This window comes from Maniola hyperantus, chromosome 9 (genome assembly GCF_902806685.2).
Source record: "Maniola hyperantus chromosome 9, iAphHyp1.2, whole genome shotgun sequence".
Taxonomy (NCBI): domain Eukaryota; kingdom Metazoa; phylum Arthropoda; class Insecta; order Lepidoptera; family Nymphalidae; genus Maniola; species Maniola hyperantus.
The window spans coordinates 3948025-3964152 of NC_048544.1; the positions used below are offsets into that span (position 1 = coordinate 3948025).

General features: G+C 40.6%; 2 protein-coding genes across 3 annotated transcripts in view; one reads left to right on the forward strand and one right to left on the reverse strand.

Moving 5' to 3' along the window:
- LOC117985479 (ankyrin repeat domain-containing protein 50) overlaps nt 1–16128 on the reverse strand; it is a 76672-nt gene that overhangs the window by 11402 nt on the left and 49142 nt on the right. For both annotated transcript variants that reach the window (XM_069500685.1, XM_034972210.2), the window contains exons 19-31: nt 8821–8975; nt 7948–8091; nt 7036–7215; nt 6494–6564; nt 5879–6060; nt 4845–4986; nt 4202–4392; nt 3832–3930; nt 3318–3501; nt 2167–2347; nt 1977–2046; nt 1620–1766; nt 1170–1253 (exon numbers count right to left, since the gene is read on the reverse strand). In XM_069500685.1, coding sequence (XP_069356786.1) covers nt 1170–1253; nt 1620–1766; nt 1977–2046; nt 2167–2347; nt 3318–3501; nt 3832–3930; nt 4202–4392; nt 4845–4986; nt 5879–6060; nt 6494–6564; nt 7036–7215; nt 7948–8091; nt 8821–8975 — 1830 coding nt within the window. The remainder of the gene's footprint in view (nt 1–1169; nt 1254–1619; nt 1767–1976; nt 2047–2166; nt 2348–3317; nt 3502–3831; nt 3931–4201; nt 4393–4844; nt 4987–5878; nt 6061–6493; nt 6565–7035; nt 7216–7947; nt 8092–8820; nt 8976–16128) is intronic.
- The window catches only part of ND-49 (NADH dehydrogenase (ubiquinone) 49 kDa subunit), a 76248-nt gene that overhangs the window by 1470 nt on the left and 58650 nt on the right, over nt 1–16128 (forward strand). The window lies entirely within an intron of this gene.

The window sequence follows — 16128 nt, forward strand, 5'->3', positions numbered from 1 at the left end:
AACGCACAGCACAAACAACTGGACGGATCGGGCTGAAGTTTGGCATGCAGATAGCTATTATGACGTAGGCTATCCGCTAAGAAAGGATTCTTGAAAATTCAACCCCTAAGGGGGTGAAATAGGGGATTGAAATTTGTGTAGTCCACGCGGACGAAGTCGCGAGCATAAGCTAGTTCATTCAAAAATTAAAAGAAAATTCAACATAAATAACACCACCCTTTTGTTGACCAAAGCACGAGATAGAAAAACTGGCTAGTCTAGATTCTAGACCTCATCATTGTTTTCTTTAACTCGCTAACAAATTAAAGCGAGATCGGACGCCGGCGGGGTTCAAACTCTCGCTCGGCAGTCGAAATGGGATAGCAATAAGTAGGTATTTGCTTCACGTTGGTTTTGGGGGTAAAATCAGTCTCTTGAAAGTAAAAAAGTCCATTTACTTCTACTTCGTGAACACTTTATGTATGTAAATAGAAAATAGTCGGTGAGGAGTAGAATATATAACATTTATAAGGGGGCGTCCATAAATTACGTGAGGTGTTTTTTTGAATTTTCTGTCTCTCCCTCCCCCCCTGGTGAGATGTCGTGAGATTTTGTTCAACCCCCTCCCCCATCCTCCAATCTCACGTGAGATTTTTCAAAATGCGGGGTTCTTACGTAAACGCGTTGGATTGTTATTGTAAAAAGAAAAAAATTTGCTTCGTGTTTTTATTTACGACTAGTTAAGACTAGTAATCAATATTGCTGAGAGTTATAAGTGTAATAAAAATTTAACAATAGAACATTTAAATCGTATTACGATGACGCTTAAGATTAAATCTTAAGCATGTACAATCTGGATTAAATGGACCAAAATAGTATACCTACGTTTTTTTGTTTCAATCAGAAAAAAAATTGCGTGATATTTGCCCCCCCCCCTCTCTCCAACGTAAGATTAGATAAGATTTAACTCGACCCCCTCCCCCCCATAAACATCTCACGTAATTTATGGACGCCCCCTAATGAATGAAGGCCAACAGTTTTTTTTATATAGGACACGGCTATCGGGGAGGGAACGCCCCGCACACCCGCACAGCCCACGCGATAACACGGTGTGGGCGGTCCCCCGTCTCATATCTTGATTGCCACCTCAACCTTTCGCGGACTATAGATAGGTGTGATTACAAACTCACCGCAATGATCAGCTTGCAAGGGATCAGCGCCATGTTGCAAGAGCCATAGAACACATTCTTCATGCCCCTCCTGAGCTGCTATGCCTAGTAAATGAAATTAAAGGGAAATGAAATGAAATGAAGGGCACTTTTACTTAAAAATCTATTATATTTGCTGTGGATAATTCCTAGCCAATGAGGCCGATTCTCTTGTACACAATCTCTAAACTAAACTAAAATGACACGTCTAAATCTATTGCTATCCCTTACATAATGTTGCTCGCAGAAAAGGATAGCACTAGATTTAGACCTGATAATTTAGTTTAGTTTAGAGTTTATATACAAGAGAATCGTCCCCGAAATGCCTATTTAAATATGCATTTAACTTCTGAACTAGGTACTCATAATGGCAAGATTTTAAACAAACAACTAGACAAGCAGCAAAACTCAACTTAAGCAACCAGTACTCACCAAGGGGCGTAGCACCCTGTGTACACACAGCGGAGGGCGAAGCACCATGTTGCAATAGAGCTCGTAGGGCTGCGGCGCGGCCTCGCCACGCGGCTGCGTGTAAGGCCGTCCGTGCACAACGGTCGCGGCCGTCCACCGTCGCACCACCTACGGAAAATTTATGAAACTAAAACATCGGCATATACAACTTGTTTTCATTTTAATCCTCCTTTTGACATGAGTATTTGGTACAAAGTAGATATCAAACGAAAGATGTGAAACAACCCCCCCCCCCCCCCCCACATGACCGCACGCACACATGTTCACGCGCATACAGAACTGCTGTAATTTTGTGTTAGATAAGTAAGGGAAACTCACCAACTTTAATAAGCATATTAACCATCTCAGTATGCCCTTGCCACGCCGATACGTGTAACGGTGTTCGACCCTGAAAAAATATTACATTTTAAATTCTTTTAAGGATTTCGCGTCCGTCGGCGTCCAATAGAAAATGCGTTGGACGCCAACTAACGCAACCCTTCGAAAGTGTTATGATTCCTGGTCTCACCTCAGTGTCACTGCAATGCACGCTCGCTCCACACGCAAGTAATTGTCGAGCCATCGCCAGCCGATTGTCCAACGCTAGTACGTACAGCGTACTTCGTCGGTCGGCGTCCAACGCGTCAACGTCCGCCCCTCGACAGTGTAATGCTGTCACAGTTTCGAACTGCCCCTCCAAAGCTGCTAATCTGTGAAAACAATGCACCGTGAATTTTTCCATACTTCCTAAACCAGGGAATTTATCCTCAACCGTTTTCTGTGAAAACAATGCACCATGAATTCTTTCCATACTTCCCAAACCAGGGAATTTATCCTGAACCGTTTTCTGTGAAAACAATGCACCGTGAATTCATTCCATACTTTCCAAACCAGGGAGTTTTTCCTGAACCGTTTTCTGTGAAAACAATGCACCGTGAATTCTTTCCATACTTCCCAAACCAGGGAATTTATCCTGAACTGTTTTCTGTGAAAACAATGCACCGTGATTTCTTTCCATACTTCACAAACCAGGGAATTTATCCTGAACTGTTTTCTGTGAAAACAATGCACCGTGATTTCTTTCCATACTTCACAAACCAGGGAATTTATCCAAAACTGTTTTAGCCTTTGAATAGGTGCTTAATTGACTTTATCATGCTGCCATCTTGAAATTCATATTAGGCGATCAGCTGCAGCTTGCTTTTTAAGATATATCTCGGAAATTTGAATAACTCTGTTCAAAAGTTTTTGAGAGCTCGTTAAATCAAGACATTTTGGAGGTTTTTCGTTGACAGTGGCACATCACGAATCTGACAGACTAGAGGTGATACAGGAGACTGCACCAATCATGAGCTCTCTCGACTTAGACTTCCTATTAAAGAAAAGTTAAATGGACATTATGACCTGCTAACACTGAAAAACTATTCCTGCGTCCTTCACTAAATCAAATCAAATCATTTATTTCTATAAACATTGTTGTGCTGTGATTGGTTAGATTTAACAATAATAATTGATTAATATAGAATAGCATTTATCAGTTACTTCAAAAATGGTTTACTACATGTCAGAGATATATCTCTGTCTCGTTAAAACTCTGTCTTAACTCCAAGCTAAGCCAGTGTGCTCTATAGATTTCACCCTTAGAGACAAGATAAGATAATATATTCTTAAGTAACGTACCGTAAAGCAGTTTTCCCATCATGAGCTCTCTGATCCACGGGAGTTCCCCACTGGTCTATCAAGACTTCCACAAGTCGAGTGTGGCCTTCCTGAGCCGCCAACATCAACGGACCCTTTCCATCGTTGTCTGCTTCATCAACTTTTGCACCCGCTTCTAGTAAAGCTTCACTAACTTCTAGATGACCTGTAAAATGTAAGACATTACAGCTATCTGTCCTTTTCTTACTATAATTTTTTACCAAGTTCTGTCTCTCTTTCCCAAAAAAATTAACATTTTTTCTGCGTAAAAGTGTGTTAATTAATGTGACAACCCAAAACCTTTTTCGGGTATGGAATATCTGTTTAAGATTTTAAAGGAGAAACTAATGAATAAACGTGCAGCTCAAACCGTAGGTTTTCTCTGTAATGGTTACCCCACCAAGAAAATATTTAGCGAAATTCCATCAGGATCCAAAAAAAATCTAACTCCACGCGAATAATGTTCGGCAGAGGATAGTTTTAACAATAAAATCACCTTCAAAAGCGGAATAGTGCAGCGGAGTCCATCCGGAATTGTCGCGGTGATGTTCATCCAAACCTCTGTCCAGCAACTGACGGACCACTTCGACGTTACCTTTAAAATAAAAACGTAGATTTACGTAACAGGATAAAAAATTCAGGAGTATGAGTTTAAAAAAAAGTTGTCGCTACATCATCTAGTGATATATCCTTTTCTGCAAGGAGCATTAAGAAAGGCATAGCAATAAAAGACCTGTCATTTTAGTTTAGTTTAGAGATTTCATATGTCAAGGTAACTTGACACAAAGATAGCTACCATGCTGAAACGGACATACGATACTTTTTATCCCGGATTGTTAAAATTTTCACATATTTAACCGTCACACCTTGCGCAGCGGCAGTACTAAGCACAGTCCGGCCCTCGCAGTCCATATTGTCCACGCAGGCGCCCCAGAACAGCAGGAGCCTGACAGTGTCCGCATGTCCGGCGGACGCGGCGGCCCATAACGCCGTCCGGCCGGCGCTGTCGCACGCTTCTATGTCCGCTTCCGCTTCCAGAAGGAGCTCGCAGATTTCTCTGTAAAAGAACTTTCAACTGTACCTAATATACGTCTTATACAGGGTGTAACCAGAACGCTAGCAAAAACTTAGTGTTGTTATACTATCTAAACACATTCCATTATCGATAGCGCATAACTCAGTAGGGCGATTTCGTAAAACCTGCATCAATCATTATTAAAATCTCAATTGTTGTGATTAGCTGAATTTGTGCGATTCCTGGTGCAACAATGCATTGTAGCCAATAGTGAGCGAGCGTCAACCAATCAGAGGTGATGGTGATCGTGACATTGTAGCTGTCATTCTACCGCAATCGCGCAGCTGGAGGCTCCTGCAGTAGTGCAACGATGCGGGAGGGTGACAGTTGTCACTTGTCATAAGGGACGAATCACTGAGCTCTCGCATCTCTTCATCAAACTCCTACATATTTAAAAAGTTTCACTTGAATTTACAGACACAGATTTTACTCACGTGTGGCCCTCAAAAGCTGCAACCAACAGCGGCGTGGCCTTGTCCCGATCCGCCTTGCTAACATCCGCGCCCCTCTCCAGCAACAACGACGCGCAAGCGCCGCCCGCCGCGCACAGCGCTGCTACGGCTAATGCAGTGCGACCTATGTGCATACAAATCATCATTATTTATTAGCTTTGAGGCCTTTAAGAGTATAGGAGCATGAAATATGATGCGTCTCAGTCGTTGTGACGTCATAGTGCATCAGCGATTTATCAAAGAAATACGCACTTTGATCTTCTTTATATCACTCGTTTTTAAAAATCTTTTGAAATCCCTAACTGAAATTGATGATTCTCGCAATACAACCCTCATTGGAGCTACTTAATATACATAACGTGGCGTTTATAAAATTGAAACCTCAGTCCACAGAATATAATTTGCGACTTTAGAATTATGTAGTATCTAAAGAGTACTATATTGTACTGAAATAAATAGAAAAGTTGAATTATTTAAAATATGTCTATTGGTTTCTGAAACTCCGCGCACAGATGCGATCTTTTGCGATGATCAAGCAAAAAACGTCTTTTTAGGGTTCCGTGCTTGAAAGGTGCCAACGGGAGCCTATTACTAAGCCTCTGCTGTCTATCGGTCCGTCTGTCTATCAGTTCAATATTTTTATTTTTTCAATGAAGAATATTTTATCATAATTAAAAAAAAAAAACTTATAATACAGATAAAAAACAAGTAATAATTAAGTAGACCTAGGTCTAGTAGACGTATGAATGGGCAACCCCTGCACTAGTAAACACTATTACAGTGGGTTGCCTTCTCCATTTCTAAAAACTTGAATAAATGTTATTACAATTTATCAGCGGGCTATATCTCATAAACCTGTATTTCTATTGCCGCTATAACAACAAATAATAATAGGTAATTTCAAAATGGCCACCGTGAAAATTTAAAAAAGTAATATTGCTTGTACGATGGTACGGAACCTTTAGTTTGCGAGTCTGATTCGCACTTGACCGATTTATTTTTTTACATAAACTTACCATCGTGATCAGCATGATCAGGACTGGCTCCGGCGTCAAGTAGCAGCCGCACAATGTCCGCGTGCCCCATGTACGCGGCGGCCATTAGAGGCGTGCGGCCTTCCGCGTCCGCGCGCTCCGGGGCCGCGCCGCCCGCTAGTAACCGCGCCACCACTGCTTCGTGGCCCGACCACGCTGCCGCCCTGTTACAGATAAATTACTAACTACTAAACTTTACCATTGGATACAATCAATACTTTAAATATTAAAAAAGGGAAAGTGTGTCTATGTATGCCTGACTGCTCTAGGTTTCAAGGCCCACCCGTTTAACCGATTTTGACAAAATTTTGCATTCCGGCGACGGACATAGGCTACTTTTCGGAAAATCAAAGAGACGGAATTTTTAGAAAACTGAAATCCACGCTGGCATCATCTCTAAGATTTGACGATTGAGGTCTTCTGCGCGACCAAACTTGTATAAAAGAGGCACAGCTTTTTTTTTAAATGTTCCTGTTATGAAGATATTTCTAAAATCCAAATAAATTTGGTTAGGTAGATGAAAATATTTGAACAGAAGATTTTTGCGACAGAATAATTAAGAATGACTAGTTTGTTATTAAACGCCAAACGGCTCACCTTAAAGCTGTCCGGTTGTCCGCGTCCACACAATCGACATCACAGCCATGTTCCAGCAATACATCAACAACCTAAACCAAAATAAAGTTTCATGTTAGCAGCATACAAGTAATTCATACAAAAAAAAACTACTTTCAGAGTCCAATTTCAGTATATCCCTGACTAAATGGTTCTCAGGGAGATCCAGCCATATGCATCGGCTTACAGCAGTTTACCAGCAGTATTGGCCTTTCATCTTCGAGCTGAAGATTGGGGTGCTTCCCGGTGGATCCGTTGGGTTCGTTAGTTCTGGACAATGCCAACTTCGGTCTTGTATAGGTCTAGGCTTAGAGAAGAGTGCTTCAAGCTGCATTTGTCACCTTTGCCAGTTCTGTACAACGTTTAAGCCTGTTTTTTTCCTAATTGAGCATACCGCGTAAGCCCTACTGGCCGCTACAGCGTCACCGGGTGGGATGGCGAGCGCGAAATTTTACCTGGGAGTAAGTCATCGTAAAGGCGCCTTTAGGCCTGAATAAAATCGGACTTGTGTAGCCTAGACTTGCCTCAGTATGCCCCGCCCAGGCCGCAGCACGCAGGGGGCTCCAGCCGTCAGCATCGGCAGCGGCAGCAGAAGCACCAGCTTGCAGCAGTATAGCGGCAGTACCGGCGCGGCCACTGCGAGCTGCAGAGTGGAGAGGAGTGCTCCCCGCTGCGTCCGTCGCGTTTGCTAGTTCTGGACAACGCTGAAAATTATTGTCGCTTTTAAAAAGACGTGTTACATTTATGTGCGGTTGAAGTAAAACTAAACGCACGCAGATTCCTTTAATGAAAATAAGTTCACATACTGTGTTTTATATCATGCAAGTAAAAAATAGATCTTTTAATCAATGGCACTAACTACTTGGTACTTTAAAATACCCCGATGATAAGGGAGGACCCCATATGATGACATAACAGCTATTTTGTTTTGCTGGCCGGAGTGATCCAAGCCATTTTTAATTCGCGTCTGTCAAAATTTTACTTCAAAAATATCTACATGCATACGACGTAGTGCGCACGCACAACAGACGGAGTGCGGAAACCAGCCCAGGGTGAAGAAGAAGAAGAAGACGACGTAGTGTCTGACTGTACGAAGACGTAAAATATGCGTTTTTAAATTGTTATAAGCAAGCCGAAAACATGCCAGTTTAGTTTTATTCCTAGTATAGTTCTTCCATACCATACATACCATACCACACATTCCGTACAGTACGCGGCAGAAAATAATGTGCATCGACCTTTAGACTGAGGTTTCGGCTTTGTAGAGCGTTGTGTCTGACACTCATACCTATGTGACGTTTTGTCGGCCTCAACGACAGAGACAATGCTCTACAAAAACCGCTATCTCTTTCTGAAGGTCGATGTACGTGCGTGAGTACGTGCGTGTGTGCGTGTGAGTGAACCTAAAAAATTAGAAGATATGTATAGTCAAATACCTTCAACAAAGCAGCTAGCGTATCTTCATCCCCCCTGGTGGCGAGCTCGTGTATGGTGCTGGGGTCTAACAGCAACGTCTCTTCATGCTCATCACCCGTGGCATCCGCATTGTCTTCGCTTTCCAGCACTTGGTCCGTCGACATCTTTTTCAACATCACATAATTACTGATTTTGCCTGGTATTTCAGCACTATTTGTAATCAGATTTTTTGGAAAAGGATCCCTGATTTCCACAACTTTCTATGTTAGAACTGATTTTCAGGGATAGAAAGTATCTTATACTCTTCCTATGAATGAAAGCTACCTTTGTGCCCAGATCGATCGATTAAACAGTTGAACCATTTTCGCATTTATATATTATCATCAATACTAGATGATGCCCGCGACTTCATCCGCGTAGATTTGGGTTTTTAAAAATACCGTTTTGATTTTCCGGGATAAAAAGTAACCCATGTCCTTTCCCGGCATGCAAGCTATCTCTGTACCGAATTTCATTAAAATCGGTTGAACGGATGGGTCGTGAAAAGCTTGCACACAGACAGACACACTTTAGCATTTATGGAAGTATGGATTAGTTCGTACAACCGATAGACGTTGGGGTCCCAAGGTGCTGGAATGGCGACCTCGCACCGGAAGACGCAGCGTTTTAAGACCCCCCACTAGGTGGACGGACGACATCAGGCGAGTCGCAGGGAGCCGCTGGATTTAGGCGGCGCAAGACCGTGGCGTGTGGAAGTCCCTACAAGAGATCTATGTCCAGCAGTGGACGTCTATTGGTTGATGATGATGATGGATTGAATTAAGCATGGAAATAGATAATGAACAAGGATGAGTATTGCTAAATTACATGAGAATATAATAATTATGAATTACCAAATCGTTGAGATCTTCTCCCTCCGGCTCAGTGGGAATAGAATCAGTCCTGCTCAACTCCAACAAAGCCCTCAGCACGCGCCTGTCGCGCGGCCATCGTGACGTGTTACCGTTGACTAGTTCCGGCATTATGTTCTCTAGGGTCGACGGCTCCACTGTGGAAAAAGAATTAATTTATTTATCAACAAAGTTGCAAATAGGTGTACTGTTTGATTGAGACGGCTTGCGGATAAGGTTTCCGGGAGAGTGACAATTGACCGTTGGTCGTTGTCACCCTCCCACAATCAGCGGTACATCACGAGTCACGACCTGTTTCAGTGAAACGATATACCTATAGTTGACTGACTAATGCTTTAGCCTACTTTCTGTGAATTGAAGTTGACTTAGAACTTTCCTGGTTATATCTTTTACTAATATAATTTCTTTAAATGTTTGTACTATGACGTCAGTAGTCGCCACAACAGGTTTACCCCAGTGCAACCGCGAGTAAACTTAGTCAAGCAAAAAACTCTTGAAATGCATTGCGCTACCAACTAGGCTACTCAATATAGTATTATATCTCTTTTCATTATGCCGTAAACAGATCTCTATACGGCATAATGCTCATTGCTTTAGGGTCGTCACTTCATCCAATGGTGGAACTTTTCTAGGGTTGATATTGCGGTAGCATAAATTAAATACGACTACCTACTACTTCAAGGAATGGACGATATGTCATATACATTTATTGATGTGCCTCCGGAAAACATACAGCATTTATGTATGAAGAAGCAATTATGTACTCACCGCATATATGCGCGCTTCATCCATAAACATGTATATTCCTATGCAATAATGTAGTTTACCTTACCGGATATAGGGGCGCTAGTGTCTCACCCAGCAAGGCAGTGAGCCGCTGCCATCTTGGATGTCATAGCGTTGTGTACTTTCGCCGCGTGCGCGTCGAATCTAAAATTATATCGTTAATCCGTCTTCCTTTGCAAAAAAATTATTTTCAATAAGTGCAATAAATGTGATAATACGGTGATCATGATATATATTTTCTTATTATTTCGTAATATTACCGTGGGGACATTTTGGTTGGACCCCACGTGCGCGAACAATGTCGATAGGCTACGTAAGCTAATCGATCTGGTGTTTCGCGCTTATTGGTGCCTGAGAGGGCTCTTGAAAAAGGGGATACCTCGACATCCAGCAGCGATTCAAGCAACGAGCAGGATTGAGAGTGACTCCCGAGAGAAACGGCGAGAAATTACCAGGTAACGATCGATCCTCGGATCGATGCGTTATACAACCAGGTGAGTTTTTTTTACATATCTTATAATGCATCTACCATATTGTGTATCTAATGCAAATGAGATGCTAATTGAGAAACCAAATTAAACAAATGGCGATTTGGTTGACGAACGTGTCGACACCGACACCGAAATCTAAATCTGGATCTAGGTTTCTTTAATACAAATTTTGGCGAGGAAAAGTCCCAATGGTTACCTATAATCGGTTATTGAATCTATTTATTTTATGTACAAAGTTAATTGAGTGCAATTTAAATTTTACGCCAGTGAATCGAATGATAACATTTTATCTCGCCCACGTGGCGAGATGTTGGTTATAACAAGACATTGGTTAAATTGCTCATTTAAAGGGGTTTCGTAAACTGAAAATAACGGAGAACTGTACTCACTAAACAATAGCTAACACTTATTTGGCCCCACTGAGGACATCATGGCCGTTACCACCAATGCTTTATTATACCAAACAGAACTCAGTTAAGAATCCAGATACCCCCTTTAATAAATTACTGAAACATTCAGATGATAAAGTCGCCCTTTGGTCTAAGTATCTCCTGCATTTTTATTCTTTTGAATATAATGATTAGCAATAAAGATGGTTAAATAAATAAATAACATTCAGCAAATCATCTTTGTCTTAAAAATTATCCGAACAAACTTTACAAATTGCTTGGGTAACAGGCGAATGTATAGCATAATATATTATGTAAGGCGCAGGAGATGAATATCAGACAGAATTTTCATGGAGATGTTTATTTTAAATACTCTAAGGAAATTTTGGATACGGTATTTGCATATGTCAAAAGTGAATGGTTTCTCAGTGATGGCTGAATGGAGGGTCTTCCACTGGAAGCCTCTCGGACCTCACATATCTGATATGTGAGGTCTGCACCCTTTGTTAGTTTTGGGTGTGATAACCATTTTAAATTATTGATTAAGCTGGAAAAGTACGTCAAATCATTGTGACGTCACATGCCAGTGTTTCATGGGGCCTCGCGTGCTGAGCGTGTGTTTTAACGCTTTATAGGATACTGATTTGACTAGTTGTCAAATACCGGATTGGCTTTTAACAATAGTGACGAGGTTCTTTTTGGATAAAGCAACACTCACTGCGTTTATGCAATCCCCTGGTGGCCCATATTTATAAATATTACAGCTATAAATGCCTACAATCGAAAAACCTATCCAACACATGTTACAGGTTATGTAATGACATTCTAATATCGTTGGCAAGCTTTTGGTGCAAACAGTTTTTGTAAAATGTCAATTACGGTATTTCGAATACCCTAATACAAGAAACTACCCCCGGTAATGCCCACAAAACAAATAATGCAACATGCAACCTGGTCACCTGTCACGACTTAAATGACACAAGAATTACTGGACCAAAACTAGTAGAAGTGGTTCACAAGGAAATGCCCAGTTTTATCTCCGAGCTTCTTCTGCGGAAGGAAAGCGTTGGATCGATGCGTCTGATTTTCGACCCTCGAGAACGAAACAAAACTATCCCGTCTGATTTGTCATACCGGTTCGTAGCTTTCTACAACAAAAGTTGGACAACCTGTCTAATTTTTGGGTCTGGCGGCAGCGCCCCACCTGTAACATGCTCGGTTGCGGAAACCTTGCATGCGAAGGAATGTCGAGTGCTAGTCTACCTAGACGACTTCCTTCTGGTCAATCAAGACCAATCCAAGTTATGTCTTCAGGCTGCGGAAGCCGTGAGGCACTTGGAACTTCTGGGCTGGCAATTCTGGTCAACTAAGAACAATCCAGGTTATGCCTTCACGCTGCGGAAGCGTGAGGTCCTTGGAACTTCGGGGCAGGGGGATCAATTACCAAAAGCCAACGTCCATACCATGTTGAAGACACCGGTTCTCGTCCGATCACCGAAGTTAAGCAACATCGGGATCAATTACTAAAAGTCAATTCTAACACTCACACAAGACCTACAATACCTGGGTATTCGTTGGCAGACTATAAGAAAATTCAATGTTCTTGCCCATAATAAAGAGTAAAAAACTATCAACGAGACCTTTGAGAGAATTATTACTGAAAATATCTGAAATCACTCTTCACGAAATGCAACGGTTGCTAGGACAGTCAGACTTCGCCAGTTTAGTAACTCCCAGAAGCAGACTACATTCTGATCAGATCCAAATACGCCTCAAACGTTTCGATAATATGTTTTAGACTGCTGAATCCACAATCGTGGAACGGGGAATGACATGGCGGCGCGGAACCACATGTCTCAGGCTGCCAATATGTACACCTAAAACCTGCCATCCACTGCTTGGCGAATAATGCCTCTGATTGGCTTTTAGTGCCCAATTAAACGGGAAATTAATGCCAGAAACTTGGTGAGTGCATCAAAAATGATAGCACAGCAATAGAAGGAACTTTATGCAGTTATAGTGGCAATTGAAGACAGCACAAGAACTCTGTAAAAATCGCAAGTCTTAGTTCAATCGAACACTCATTCGTTCACTCACTCGTTCGATCTAACGTTCATTTTAATGAACAAAGTCGTGGGTTTTACTGATTCTAACAATCGAACTCCCGCACATACAGATTACATTATTGGCTCAAGGCTGTCACGAGGAAAACCTCCCACAGAGTGTCATCTTTTCCCTCAAGCGCCGTCCGAGATCGATTTGGTTGCAGCACAACAGATTACTGTAGTAGGGAATAAAGATGGTGTGATGTCTTTATCGACTGCAAAGATTGATCAGCAAGTTATAGATGCTTTCAACAGGTCATTGAGACATCAATTTAGCATGGGTGTTTTCTTCTCCAAACTAATCGCCAAAAGTACTGACTTACTTGAACAAGTGCAGCTGGGGTGAACTTAAATGTGGCACGTGAAAGACCTTTGGGCTTCAAGATTTGAAAGCAGAGCTCAAATGAACTATAGAACCTATCAGGGACTCTGATAGATGTCACGACATTACAGTGTCCACCAGACATTTACACGGAAGCTGAAAAAATTGAGGATGGGTGCCCAAATAAAGGAGTAGTCTATACGAGAAGTAAAGAACAGGTGCTTGTTGGAAGCAATTTTTGTCCTACCTACCTACCAGACATCAAAATGGTTAAACTGGTGCGAAACCTGGTGGCGGTTAACTTTCTATGATCCACATGTGGACACTAGGCAATTATTGACGTGGCTAAACTCAAAATTACTAAACCATTTATCATACAGGACCTTAAGGTAGAGCTCAAGCGCTAACTACAGAAGCTCTCATTTAAGCACACACTTCCCGAGATATCTAGACGAACCTATATGGACAATTGTTGCCCTGGAACGAAGGGTTGACAACTGAAAGTCTGTGTCACCGGGAAAAATGTTTTAGCCCAAAGACTGACACTCACTCTTAACATAAATACGGATGGACACTTTCAAAACATAATAGCATAACAGAAAACAATTCTCTATTAATGTACTAGTATACTACAGTAGTACTACATGTATGTCTTTGACACAGGAAAATAGGTCAAGCAGAATGAAGTTAAGAATTTAAATATATTGTAATCTTTTTATCACCAACTGTAATGAAACTGAAGCCGCATCACGTACTGTAATAGATCACTGGAACAGTTCAGTTCTTAAGCAATGTGGCAGCATTCCTGTATCCCCAGGGATTCATCAGTGGATCAGCAGTAGTTTCTTTGGGGACAGATAACCAATCAATGGACGATATACTCGTATCTCGTGGTAACTGGAGATTACCAGACACTCTTGTTGAAATCATTATTGCCCGGAGGAGACCTAAAAATAACTGAAGCTTATTTTTCAATATAATCATTATATGGTCCGGTTTGAGTTTTAGTAATCCTTATCAAAATTACAGACATAAATCATTTAAATTGTTTGTCTATTAGACATTATATTTTAACTTATTAACCCTGGTTAGAAATAACAATAACTTTTATAGGTGACAATGAATGAAGGGGACGTGGTTATTTGATCTAACTTAACGATTAATATTTTTGTTATTCAATTGACAGATTAACTCCCTTTGATTCATCATAGCGTTGTGGGTAATACATTTCACCAGCAGATAACAAACACGTCTTCATACATAAATGCTGTATGTTTTCCGGAGGCACATCAATATGACGGTTTTACATAACAATAAAACCGATATTATGTGCCGAGAGGGAAAACATACAGCATTGCAGGAACTTCTTCCTGGTGAAGACTATGACATCCAAGATGGCAGCGGCTCACTGCCTTGCTGGGTGAGACACTAGCGCCCCTATATCCGGTAAGGTAAACTACATTATTGCATAGGAATATACATGTTTATGGATGAAGCGCGCATATATGCGGTGAGTACATAATTGCTTCTTCATACATAAATGCTGTATGTTTTCCCTCTCGGCACATAATATCGGTTTTATTGTTATGTAAAACCGTCATATTAAAATAAAGTATAAACTGATTTTTGATTCAAAACATAGCTTAATTCATATTGTCTAAAATAATGGGTATATAAGAGCTTGTTTTCTGCTAGATGATGCCCACGAGTTAATCCGCGTGGATTTAGGGTTTTGGCGTCGAAACTCTGATTTTCCGGGATAAAAGCCTATGTCACCCGCCAGATTTTTAAATTATCTAAAATATCAAGTCAGTCCATTGTTCTATTGCGCCGTGATTGAAGGACCAACCAATAAACATATACACTTTCACATTTATAATATTAAAGAGGGATCAACACAAAAATTGAAGTATACATACTAATAAAATCATAAATATTCATCACATCTTTTAAAGTAAATGTCGTATTGGAAGTGTTTAATGCAGTCATTTCCAAAAACTACACTTTTTTGAAACAAACACAATTAAAACTTATTGTTATTATAAGCAATTTAATATTTCACGTCGTTATCCTTTAATGACTTATATTAAACTGCAAGCGAATTTATTTCCGATGAACATGTTGTATTGTGTCTCAAAGGCAAAATTATAGCCTATTCCCATAGACATAAAGAGTAATTTTGAAACACAAATGACACATATTACAATGGCAGGATATGATAAAGAATTAGCAGTAATTAGACTGATTAAGACTATTAATTTACGCGACTTTTGTTGGGTTTTCTTTAGTCGTTATACTATAATAGAAGCCCATATACGTTTTCTTTTTGCATTGTACTATGGCAAACAAACCTTTTAACATTCAACTGACTGTGTGCGCTTCCTCGCACGATAACTTAAAAAGTACAGTACTGTGACTGACTGACTGACATACAGATAGCGCACAGCCTAATAGGCGAAGATAAACATTTAAAATTAGATGGACATAGTCCTTGAGTATCCTAGGAGTGCACTAAGGTAGGATTTTGAGAAATTACAACGGAACTTTTAAAACTGAAATTAATACGGACAAAGTCGCGGGCATGAGCCAGTGCTGATATTATGTATAACTTCGAGCTTTCTTTAATAAACACTGATGTAAATGAATTTCAATATAGATAAAATTAGGAGAATTGTTGTACTATGTCATTGTTAATGGCGATAGTGCTTCCTATCGCGACTTTTATCAGCAAGCGGCGCCAAATGTTTCGCGGATTTCATACCGTACAATGTACATCCGCCGTTAAAGCAAGTGATAAATAATTAATTTATGACCGAGTTATACGCTCTGCTTTTCACTTCGATTGCGAGGAAATGAAAGAATAATAAGTAAATGTCTAAAGTGAAATTCGAGCAATTCTGTAATGAGGATGTAGTCGGGAGACCTATGCAACCTCATCATATGTGCAAAATGTTGCTGGCACTATAGAAATTACATACTTTCAATTTTTTTTGGTCATCCATGTGTCATCCATCAGATAGATTCTTGTTTACCTATAAACACTTTATGCACAAGAGCTTGAAAAGCAGTTTTAGTCCGCTTACAGCCAGCGTGAAGAAGCACTTAACGAGTATGAAAAGTGGAAAGTATTTTTTTATGTCCGAAGAAAATGCTTTTGCCTCTAGCTACATAAATATTAATTTATATTAAACTAGCTG